Raw genomic sequence first — 13,670 nt, forward strand, 5'->3', positions numbered from 1 at the left:
GATGAGTTATACAGAATTGTTATCACTGTTTGAACATTATATTACATAATAATCAAGTAAAAATACTTTTTAGCCCATGCTAAATTATATATTTTTACTTTTTGATTTGAAAAAAGACACAGAAACTTGAAGTTTAAAGTTTTTTTTTTTAGGTTTCTTTTTATCCATGTTTAAATTATTGAAATTAACTTGAAGTTTGAAGTTTCTTTTTGATGTTTTGGAAGTTTTTTTCAACCACATTGAAATTATATCATGTGAAGAGTTTTTAAAGAATAACTAAATAAAAAGCATAAACAATTTCAAATTTTTTTCAAAAAAATTTTAAATTATGCACTGGCTCTATTTTGCTCATGTAAACTGACTTACACAGGTGTGAAGACAACCTTAAAGTTGTGGGCCTTAACGCCTGCAGAGTCATTAATCTCACAAAGAGCAAGAAGGTCTGATAAACTTTGCTAAAGATAAGACTCAACACAAGAAAAGTTACTTCGAAGACCATGAATATTAGTGAAGACCATGAATATTAAGTGAATAATAGATTTAGAGAATTTAGTGATGACAATTGTTTTATAGTTTTTGGTACTTAAGTCATTTTTGGATTTGTTAAAGAACTTGACACAAATCACAGATAATACTCAGTACACTATTTAATAGTCCAAGCAATTGCTTTATAACTATTAATAAACCCTAAACTGTTACAAAGGTCTCCAAATGTGGCCTCGACAATACACACCAAAAGTATGAATAGGGGCGCCATCCATGCACAACATGGTACTGTTAGTACTCTGATACGTTACAGCTGTTGATAGAATCAGCCTATCTGAGAGTTACCACATAATTCAGGAAACCTGACTACCAGCAGGCCTCAGAATTATGCATTGATAGTGTACATTGTGATTATTTAAGATATTATCTTAAAACAAAACATCTCTGTTTTATTTTTTGCAATAAATGAAGGGAAAATAGTAAAGCAGGTATGTAAACAATGGTTTGTAGTTGCCTAGTTTTCTATTTCTGTTTAAAATCAGGATTTTGTAATAAGTACTTATAAAAAGAACAAAATTAAATATTTTAGAGAGTGCCAGTTGACCATTTTAAGGTTGTAGGGGCAGCTTGCCTCCCCTCCTCCTTCCATGCCCTTTGTTGAATCCACCACTGATTTTTATTAATTAAAAAACCTCTTTGCAATTATTTTATAGTGTTTTTTGTATTATTTCCATAAAGAGTTTACTGGGCAATAAAAAATACATAGTGCATATATTGACTAATACACAGGGATAGATTTTATTAAGTATGCATACATTGTTTGAGTTAATATCAGAATACACACATTGTCATTTATATTTATATTTTGTTTAAATTTTTCTGGATTAATTCATAAATGCTTTTTACTATTAAACTTCTTCTTGATTGTAACTATTACAAGCTTTTGCAATTTCTACAACAATTATTACAGCAGTAAATTAAAAATTTAGTTTTAATTTCATATTTATTTACTTTAAATATATAAATGGTAATTGTTTGTTTACTGGAAAAACAGTAAAAGGAAAAGCTTTTGTTTTATTTTTAAATCTTTTGAATGAACTTTTTGGAATTTTTTGTTTGAAATTTAGGTGCTGTTCTCCCATCAAACATCCACTGCTGTACTTTAGAAAATTTGTTTCTTAATCACTTGAGTATTCAAGCAACTCCAAAAAGATACTTTTTTCAATTGCTATCCCTCTTTACAACATCTGAATTAGAAAAAGAAAGACTTAATGAGTTCTGCTCTCCTGAAGGACAGGTACACAATTGACATTATCATAATTTCTGTGGTTCTCCTGAAGCATTTCAGTTTAATAATTAGTTGAATTGTAATGATAAAAAAAAACAATGTTCTAAAAAACTTTTACTTGGGTAAAATGAGTTTTAAAAAAACGATGATAAATTATTGTTATTAACATGGTTGTGTGTTTTCATAGAAACACACACACACACACACAAAAGTTTGAAAAAGTTTTTACTGAATGTTAACTGTATTTGTTCGCAACTCAAAAAATCAGTAAAACATTTATATAATTAAAGTAAAATCATTCAATCTATAATTTGTGCTTAGTTTATCCTAGTTTTTCTTTCGGTGGTTTGAATCATGCTATGATCTCACTAAAGCATTTATCTTGTACTTCTTTGACATTACTATCTATTCTGAAAGCAGAGTTCACTGCTACAGAGTTCATGAAACCTAACTAGCATTCAAACCATTGAATTGAGCCTTCAAGTTGTACCATCGTTAGGAAATAACAGAAAGAGTTGCATAGCTACCATCAGGAAGGCACAAACAAAAACCTATGAGTAGAGTCAAGATTTAACATTATCCAAGGTAGAAAACATTCTAACTCAGGCTTATGTCTACACCAGCTTATTAGATGAAGAAGTGCAAGACTGGTCAACAGAAATTTGCTGTTTACTTTTAATGTTTTTGCCTAGGATGACTACTATGAGACGGTATCTGGATGCAGACAGGGTGCAATTGAGTATTTTTATTGAGTATTTTTATTGAGACAATAAAAATACTCAATAAAAATACTTAATTGCACAATACACAATTGAGTATTTTTATTGAGACACCGTCTTAAGCTTTTACTCAATCTATAGCCCCAAAGTAGAGGGATTTTCAGGTCAAAGTTAATTTCTTTTGTATAGAAAAACAAGACATACACGGAAATATAGCATTAGCAGGTTGTAATAGATTATATGTTTACCAGTAGTTGGGGAGCCACAACAATTCTTATCCCGATCTGACCTGAATTTATTACAACATATAACTGAATTCAATAAAATTACTGCAGTACAGTACAAATTACTGGGACAAATAATTGCAACATCATACTAAAAAAAATTATTGCAACATTTTACTGGAACAAATACTAAAACATGTTAGTGGAACACATCACTAGAAAAAGTTTCTGCAACATATTTTTAAACCAATTACTTAACTTACAGGAATAAAAATGCATATATTTTAAATGCATGTAAATTTCACTTTTATTATTTTAATCTTTTCAATTGGCTTTTATTAAATTGAAAATTAAAATTAAAAAAAAATCTGGAATACCTTAAAGGTTTTTTTTATCTAGGAGGATTTATATGAATACTGCTATCGAATGAAACGGAATTACATTGAGGTTAGTGCATTCCATCTTTAAAATTTCTTTGTCTTATAGTCTTTTTTTAAATTTTTTCTAAAAATTAATAGAACACCTTTTATCTACATGGGTTGTCTATACAACTGTAACAAATTTTAACCCCCCTCTCTTCTCTTCCCTCACTGACACAGGTTGTCATGCTTTACCAACTCCTTTGATGTCAAAGTATGTTACATACCTTTACCCCTCCCAACCCCACCACCAATCCCAAAAAAACTGTTGGTAAAGTTATTAGTTATTTGGGTATTTTTTTAATTTTATTTTTGAGTTGCTCATTTTATTTTGAGTTTATTTATTTTGAGTATATTATTTTGAGTTGCTCAATTTTTATAAAATAATAATCAATATTTGCAACACATGATGAACAATTTTTTTTTCAACAACACATCAGGTACAAATATATACACTGAATATTGTAGTAGGAATACTTATGAAATCATTACACAAACAGACATAAGATAATTTCTTATACCAGGTAGTCATGTGTGAGATATTGTCCAACATCGAACCTCTTTATTAAAAAAAGATGTGAAGTTTAATTGTTGTGGTTCAATGCATTTTAAATATTCTAGGGGTAAGTTAGAGAGTAATTTGGTGTTGATAGAAAATGAATTTACATTATTTCTTGTTTTTACAGTTTTTTATATAAATAAAATACTGATTTGTTTGCATATGTTATGCAAATCAGCAGTTTCTCAGTAAAAGCATATATATATATATATATATATATATATATATATATATATATATATATATATATATATATATATATATATATATATATATATATATATATATATATATATTTCCAAAGTTTTTTTTCAGCACAAAATGAGAAAATATTCTAATAAATAAGACAATTTTTTAATTTTTGTTAAAATCATTTATTTCATAAATAAATGATTTTAACAAATAATAAAAAAAACATGTATAATATATATATACTTACATGTATAATGTATATATATATATATACTTACAAGTATATATATATATATATATATATATATATATATATATATATATATATATATATATATATATATATAATATATATATATACACATACATACATATATACACAGTGAGAACAGAATTTAATCGAACAAAGTAATTTTTCAATAAAATAAACACTTTGAATAAAATACTGTATCATGCATTAATTATAAAGAACTTTTTTTTTCTCCAATTATTTATTTGGTAAAAAACCTTCAAAAAAATTGTTAAATTTGTCTTTATGCTTTTGAATTACCTGGTTAAGAATTTGAAACAAAAAGAAGGGGATAAAAACACTTGCACATAAAATAATTGTACAAGAAAAACTTTATAGGTTAAAGCTAAGAAAAAAAACCAGCTTATTAAAATAACTGAGAAACAGTTTCAAGTTTTTGCATTTTATTAATATACTTTAATATTTAGTTAGTCCTCCTTTTGCTTTAATTACATCTAACAAGCAAAAATATTCGAGTTCTACCACCATATTTAACTGTTCCTCTTTCAAATTAAATGCTTCACCACTCTTTTGCCAAACTCTCTGTACACCATCAGTTTTTTTTAAATTAAACTTAGATTCTTCAGACCAAAGTACTTTTTTCCAAAATGATAACTGGCATTAAATGATACTTTTTTGCAAAATTCATTCTTCTCTTCATATGATTTTTTGTTAAAAACGGTTTTTTCCAAGCTATACATCCACTAAGCCCTGCTTTATGAATACGGTTTTTAATTGATGTTCGTGAAATTGTGTTTCCTGTTAAATTTTTCAGATGAGTTGCTATATTTTTTGCACTTTCAAACTGATTTTTTTTAATCATTCTTAAAATTTCTCTATCATCTCGTGAAGTTGTCTTCAGCTTTTTCCAGGACAAATTTCAAACATTTCATATTGTTTGTATTTATTTACAATGGCTCCAACTGTTGCAAATGGAATATTTGTAAGTTCTTCAACTTTTCTATAAGTATTTTCTTGTTCAACCAAGTCGACAACAAGTTTTTGTTGAGTAGTATTTGAATATTTACCTTTGGGTGCCATAATGCTCGATGAACAAAGTTTTTAATGACTTTTTTTTTATCAAAAAATGTTATTAATTGCTGAAAATAATATTCTAAAAATATAAATTCAATAATAAAATTGATATTTTGTAAATTTAAAAAACATAAACATTCATAACAAATAATAAAACAGTTTTGTACAATTAATTGTTGTGCACGCGAATTAATACCACTGTAAGTAAAAAATCAAAAATTGTATAGCAAACACATTTTCTTACATTTTTACTGATTAATCATAAATAAGAAATAGCTATAATAAATTTAAAAAAAAATGGTTCACTTGATTGACAGTTATTTTCATTATTAATCAAGATAAAAGCAAGTTTTAGCAAAATAAAATGCAAAAATTAATTTGTATGATTAAATTCTGTTCTCACTGTGTGTGTATATATATATATATATATATATATATATATATATATATATATATATATATATATATATATATATATATATATATATATATATATATATATATATATATATATATATATATATATATATATATATATATATATATATATATTATATATATATATATATATATATATATATATATATATGTAAGTATATATATATATACTTACTTGTATAGTATATATAGATGAGTTTCAAATGTTTACATTCTCGTTTTCAAAAAAAGATGCGCGCGCAAACTTGCAGGTAGAAAAACAAATAATCAGAAATTTTCCAGTAAAAACATTTATTTGTATGTTATATTTATTCACTAATTCTTATTTGCTCACTGATTCACTAATTGAACAAGAAATAAGTTATGCCAACCAGTTGTTGTGCAGTTGGTTGCTCAAACAAATTTAAAAAAGAATATGGATTGAAATTTTATAAATTTCCATCAGGAAAATTGCCTTTCGAGAAGAGAAGATGACTGATTATAGACTGGATTAAAGCTATTAATTGTAAGGATTGGGGCAGTTGGGAAAGTGAAAAAATTAGTAAAGGACAAGTATGTAATGCACATTTTTATCAGGTATGTCCTTTGTTAAATGAGGTTAGCTAATAAAACTATATACGTAGTAATACGTGTAATAAGATTCTTTAAATTTATAAAATTTGGTACATTTTTTAATTTAATTAAATAATGTCAATTGTAAAAAGAACTTATTATGTTTTAGGGAAATGTTCTGATAACCCATCTGACGTTGACTGGAGTCCATCTGTATTTAATCACCTTGGAGCTGCTCCAATTTCTTGTTTGATTTAAAAAAGGAAGAGAAAAGATTGCTATAAAGCTTCATCTAAAAAACGATCCTTCAAAAAGTCAATTCTACCACCTAGCCAATCAAATTATATAGAGCTCGATAACTACAACGAAAATATAAATATTGTCATAAATCCAGCAAATTTCAGCTATTTCTAAATTTTGTCAGCATGATACTTATAAAGCATAAGTGGAAACTTTTAACTTTCAGTTAATGCAATACAGAAATCAGTTGATCGCGAAACCTAATGAAATTATTGAACTTAAAAAAGATAATGCCAGACTAGACCATAATAAATATATTTCATACCAAAACCTAACAGATAAATAAATGCATTTTTTTTCAGGCTTGTCTTGAACTACGTTTATGTAGCTCTTTGAAAGAGTTAAAAATTTACAAAAGTTCACTTAAGGTTATTGTGAGAGGACCATCTCTTAATTGTACTCATTAAACTAAATGTAGGTCTATTAAATAAAGATATTGTTTTTCGATTTAGACTAAGCCCAGCAGTAGTTTCAAATATTTCCAGTATAATAATACCAATTCTTTCTGCTAGAGTTGTCAATCTCATTGTTTGGCCAGACTGTGGAATAATAAAGAGTAACCTTCCCATAAGTTCCAAGGCTATGTCTATATTATTAATTGTACTGAAAGTATTTATTGAAAGACCAAAAAATTTAACTTCATGATCACAAACTTGGTCTAATTATAAACATAAGAATACCATTAAGTATCATATTTGTATTACACCAGCTGGGGCAGTTAGTTTTTTTATCTACTGGCTGGGGTGGTCATGTTTCAGACAAACAAATAGCGTTTGAGTCAAACTTTTGTCAGAAACTTAATCCTGACGACTGTGTTCTTGCTGATTAAGGATTCAATATTAAAGATGAACTAAGTGCTTCTGGGGCAACCTTAAAAGTTCCGGCATTTACGAAAGGTAGACAACAATTATCTGGATTGGAAGTGGATACATCTTGACAGATATCTAATGTTAGCATACATGTGGAAAGAGTGATTGGTTGAATAAAAAAGTTTTGCATTATTTACATGACTGTGCGAATCACTCAAGTGGGTTTATTAGATGATATTATGATTATATTATATTATGATTAGATAATATTATGATTAGATGGTATTATGATTAGATGAAATTATGATTAGATGATATTATGATTGGATGGTATTATGATTAGATGATATTAAGATAATTATTTGCGATCTTTTAAATCTTAATAAGAGTGTAGTTACTTGATTAAAGTAAATGTAAAAACAAATTTACAGAGAAGCAATTTTTACAGTTTTAAAATCTAAATACATATTTAAGAAAAGTAATATTTGTTATTGTTTATTGCTTGGTTTTACATTCTTTGCATAACCAATTAGTACTTTTTATACCTCTTTTCAGTCCAACACAAGCGTAATGAAACCATTCATGTTTGCAGTTAGCAAAATTGCATGGTATCATTTTTTCAAAACTTGGTCTTTGGCATATACAATAAACTTTCCTACTATTTATTGTCGATTTGTCTTTATGTTGTGTTACAAGCTCTGGCAATAAAATATTTTTGAAATATGTAAAAAATTTATCAATCATTTTGAGAATAAGATCTGTATCTTTTTCAATTGTTAAAATGAAACTTTGTTCACCTTTAACTGCAGAACACAAGAAAATCAGCCTCAGAACAGAGACATACATGTAGTTGCAATTGAATTTGGTAGTAATACTTGTGATCCTTTTTTATAATAAGATCTTTATTGATTGGAAAATCCTTATCTTCTTTCCATCCTTCTAAACCATTTTGATATTTATAGGGAAGTTTGATCTTTAAAATTTTAGTTAGATGACAACTGCATCTAATCAATGCATCTGGAGAAGCTCCGATGAAGGGGTATTGTTCTCTCAGATGAAAACTAGTATCTAAAAATTGGAAATTTATATGACTATATTTTACTTCTTCAATCTAATATTTTTGTGCAATCTTCCGTTTCTGTTCCATATTGTGTGTACTTATTAACAGAATTTTTTGCATAATTCATAAGTTTTTTGACATGTTGTCTCTCGAAACAACTTTTCCCATTTAAGGCCCCTACTTCCACATAAGTTACCTTTTCTGTTCACTGTAGAATAATGTTGCCAGATTTAATAGGTTATGTATTCATGCACTATTATGACCCAAATCTCAAGGATAGTATAGCTGTGGCAAAATAATGTAGACGGGCAAAAGGGACATTAAGTGGAAAATTGTATTTAAAATATTTTTTAGTTTAATAATAACATTAAGTGGTTGATTCTTATAACAAGATAACTATAAACTATAATTATAAATTAATGATATTTTAAAAATGCAAAATAAATAAAAGTACTAAAGTATATATTAACAATAAATGGACACTATAACATCTGAAATACCACCAATTGTAAACCCAACTAGACTTTCGTACGAACGACAGAATTATCTATACAACAGCATCAGACAATTTGTGGAAGAAAATTCTAAAGATTTACTATGCCCAAAACCTTAGACAAATGCAGTATCAATGGAAATAGAGTCGAACAATCTTGCTATGGAAAATGACACTCTACAAGTGGAATGTCAGAAAAATCTTGTTCGTGCTCCACCAAAATGTGGATTTTGTGGGGATGTTGGACATCCCGACAAAATCCACATTTTGGTGGAGCATGAAGTAGTAAAATAAGAGGAAAGTTTACCTGCTGAAAATGTACTGAGTAATATAATAAAGTTAATTTGAGCTTTGCATTAAACTTTCAACACAAAAATAGAAAAATTAAAAAAATAATTTTTTTTTTAATTTTTTGTATTTTTTTTTAATTTTAAAATTAAATATTTTAAAATTAATGTTTTATTGTTATTACCAACTTTTATATATTTTGACTTTGAAAATAAATAAAAGACATCAATAATTACATCAGTAATATTGTTATTTCATTCTGATTTAAAAAATAAACTTTTAAATTTTATATCTATAGCATCAATTTTGGCATGTTAAGAGCAAGCAAAGTTTAGATTTTTTCACTTAATTGTTGGAATATTTTCATGATTAATGTCTTTTTTTGCAGCTTTTTTTGTAGAAAAGAGACATAAAAAAAAACTTAATTTTTATGTTAGTTTGATGATTTGCTTGACAATTATTATAGTTTAACTTAAATTGTATTTTTTGGAAAAATACCGAGTTTTATGTACCATTATTAAAATATTAACTCAGCCAATTATTGGGCGATCTGAATGAAATTTGTCTTTTTTTAAAGCTCTTTCAAATCTGTATTTAAATCAGTTAAAAACTACAAAAACATGATTTCCTATTTAAGTTCCACTCTTCCAGAATTGGTCAGATATAGTTTGTGTTAGAATGGTATACTTTTTTTGCATTCAAAGCTGTTATACACCCTGCATGGTGCATCATCCAGACAGGATTCAATGATTGTGTTATTGTTTGATTGCATAAGTTATTATACTCTCTTTGATTATTGTCATTTTTGTAATCGTTATATATACTTTTGTAAAGAATTATCAACTTATCCTCAGTTAAATTTATACTTGTTAGATCATATATTGATGTGAGAGTTTCAGGAAATGTTGTCTCTTCTGTCTCAGATAAAGTTTCAGTAGCACTAGAGTCATATTCAACAGACATAAATTCTGTAAGATCAATATCATAAAAATTGCAGATTTTGGATTAATTTTATAAAGTTTTTTTTATCTCTTTAGTTGTTAACCAGTGCTTACCATCCATTAGGTTATTGTCGGAAAGTGTTTTTTTAAAGATAGCTTAGCAGACAAATCTTTTTGTAAAAGATTTTTTTGAGGTCATTGAAAATTTATGAGCTGCAATGGAGCAGGCTGAACAGATTTTTTGCATTTCTTCCAAGATACTTGTAGGAGGTGTTTCGTGTAATTTTAAACGTGAAGCTGCTTTAATTTAAATAATAATGCTGCTACATGGCTACAAGCTGATCCTAGCCCAGCCATACATGAACAATTAGCAGTTAGTGCCCAACCAAGTTCTTTCTCAAGACAAGTCCATACATCATACATATTTTTGTTGTTTTGTCTTTGACTTTTGGCTATTACAAAAAGATTATTTCTTTATAAAGCTTATTATTTATTCGTCTTCGGTAAAACTTTATTTTTTAATTAAGTGTTAAAAGTAACCTTGTATTTTATAAATCAGAATTTGCTCCTATTTGATATTCTATTATAAAAACATTCTTGAACATGACCACAAGTGAAGTAATCATATGTTTCCAAGGATTTATAGGCTCTGATTGATTCCTTTGTTTATATGCTAGGTGTATTGATTAAGTATTGAGTAACGTCTTGCCATGTAATGTTTGGCAAATGATTGACATTGTTGTTCCATTCTTTTGGTTCCATTTCAAACAGATCCAATAAAACTTCACCATTTTTAAGAGTTAGCTTCTTTGTATAGTCTATTGCTTCTTCTAGTTTTAATATATTCACTTATTGTATTATTAACTATTTTGAAAGATTAAGTGTTATTGTTGTCTTCCAATAACAAAATATATTTAAAAAGAGTAGAAAAATCGCAAGAGCAACAGTAATTTTTAAATTTAAAATAAGTTTAAAGGTTTGTACAAGAACATCTGTTTTAAAATTTTTTTAAAGAAAAGTTTTTAGCAATAAAATCTTTTATTACCAAAATTTGTTATTAATTTTAATTATTATTCTTTCAATAATTTTTTTAATTAGTAATTTAATTAGAAATACATTAAAATTCTTGCGTTTTCATTTGTCTACCTACAAGTATGCGCGTGTTGTTTACAAAAAGACGTGGCGTCGCACAAAAATTCATCTATACTGACATTAATTTTATTTATATATGTATATATATATATATATATATATATATATATATATATATATATATATATATTTTATATGTACTAAAGCAATAGCTACTAGTTTTGAACAGTTTTGGTTTGATTTAGTTTTAGTTGTGAATTAAATTGTTAGGCCTTTAACTTTACAACAACATGAAATACAGTTCATTGATATGAAATACTGTTCATTAATATGAAATAGGGTTCATTGATATGAAATACAGTTCATTTATATGAATTACAGTTCATTTATATGAAATAAAGTTCATTGATATGGAATACAATTCATTGATATGCAATACAATTCATTAATATAAAATACAGTTCATTGATATATGTACTTAAGCAACAACTACTAGTTTTAAACATACTTGTGATTTAAATTGTTAAACCTTTAATTTTACAACAACATGAAATACTGTTCATTAAAATGAAATACTATTCATTGATATGAAATAAAGTTCATTGATAAGAAATACAGTTCATTTATATGGAATACAGGTCGAGGGGAGTTTATTTCACATCTATCTCTATTTTTGTACTTATTCAGCGTCTTTGTTTTGTTTGAATAAATGGTAGAAAAATAATTAATTTAAACATTGCTCCTAGAGCAAAACAAATAAGAACTTTATTTGCATGCTTAGAGCTCATTAGAATTTTACCCCGTTTATTTATTTCGAAAGAAAATGAAAACACCTTTCTACTTTAAAAAAGAAAATCATCATCTTAATGTCCTATATGTGCAGATTAACCTTATTGATTGGTTTTTCATAATTGAAGGCTTAGAAAATAAAATTTCAAACATTCATCAAGACTAAATCTAATTTACAAAACAAAAGATGATCAGGATTATGGGGCATGGGGAGCTAGGTATTTAAATCCGCCCCTTATTATAAAGCATTTCCATTTTTTTTATCATTGCAATTAAATAAATCATTAAAAAAAATTACCAGATAATACTAAATTTAAACCTAAAAAAAAATTATAAAGCTACACAATGCATGTTCAAACTTTCTTTTCTCGTTTTCTCAAAATGAAAAAATTGTGACATCACCGGTTTTCCACTTGCACCCTTCATATTTGTATATATATGTGTGTGTGTGAATATATATGTATATGTGTGTGTGTGTGTGTGTATATATATATGTATATATATGTGTGTGTATATATATGTGTGTATATATGTGTGTGTATATATATGTGTGTGTATATATATGTGTGTGTATATATATGTGTGTATATATGTGTGTGTATATATATGTGTGTGTATATATATGTGTGTGTATATATATGTGTGTGTGTATATATATATATATATATATATATATATATATATATATATATATATATATATATATATATATATATATAATAGCTAAAGGATGTTTTTTGTTTGTTTGACTTCTGAAATACAAAAACAAAAGTAATATTATTAGGAACTTGTCAAGTGCTTTTCAAAGTTGACTTTCTTCAAAAGACTCTAAATTTGTTATATTTTTGCTATAAATGAAAATTTTATGAACAATACTGTTAAATTTTTATTGTTTCTTATAAAATCCAATACTACCTCTATGTATCAGTATAGAACCCTAATGTTTCAACAAAACACATGTTGATAACAGTTATATATCATTAATATTTTTTTTTTTTTTTTTTTTTTTTTTTTGTTATTCACCTCCTCAAGGCCGATAAAGCCACTACAGATGAGGAGGTTACTTAATAGTGGTTATAACCCTCTCTCAACTCTATAACTCCGAAACACAAACCTTGACAAACAAGGCCGCTGCGCGGAGAAACAAGTTGAGCGCGGTACTACCAGGGACGTGGTGGGGATCGAACTCGGAACCTCCCGCTTATGAAGCGAGCGCTTTACCACTACACCACTACCGCATATATAACCGTATATATCATTAATATATATTTGTATATCTTTTTAACTGTTTTTAATTTAGGTGTTGCAAGACTTTCCTGTGGCATGCTCATTGCTCAAGATAGAATATTTATTCGACCTTTTTCCTATCATGCAACCTAGAGCTTTTTCAATTGCTTCTTCTATCAAAGTAAGTGAAGCAGTTTCATTCTAAAATCAATAAAAATATATTTTATTGTTTAACTATAGAGGATTTAAAAAAAAAACAGAAGAGAAGAACTAGCAAGCTTTGTTTGGCACTTTGTTTGAAGATTTTTTTTGTTTTGTTTTTTGATTTTGAAAAATGTCAAATAACGAATATAATAAGATAACTGTAGTAAAATTAATAATGATTATGTATATCATATATAATGTTAACTGAAAGATTGATAATTTAATGGAATAAATTTAAATTAATAATGTAAATAGTTGCATTTGTC

At 26.7% G+C, this 13,670-nt stretch overlaps 1 protein-coding gene across 3 annotated transcripts in view; it reads left to right on the top strand.

Moving 5' to 3' along the window:
* The window catches only part of LOC100199054 (NADPH-dependent diflavin oxidoreductase 1), a 67,320-nt gene that overhangs the window by 42,088 nt on the left and 11,562 nt on the right, over positions 1 to 13,670 (top strand). For all 3 annotated transcript variants that reach the window (XM_065790645.1, XM_065790643.1, XM_065790644.1), the window contains exons 9-11: positions 1,614 to 1,783; positions 3,117 to 3,164; positions 13,274 to 13,381. In XM_065790645.1, coding sequence (XP_065646717.1) covers positions 1,614 to 1,783; positions 3,117 to 3,164; positions 13,274 to 13,381 — 326 coding nt within the window. The remainder of the gene's footprint in view (positions 1 to 1,613; positions 1,784 to 3,116; positions 3,165 to 13,273; positions 13,382 to 13,670) is intronic.

This window comes from Hydra vulgaris, chromosome 02 (genome assembly GCF_038396675.1).
Source record: "Hydra vulgaris chromosome 02, alternate assembly HydraT2T_AEP".
In the NCBI taxonomy this organism is placed as follows: domain Eukaryota; kingdom Metazoa; phylum Cnidaria; class Hydrozoa; order Anthoathecata; family Hydridae; genus Hydra; species Hydra vulgaris.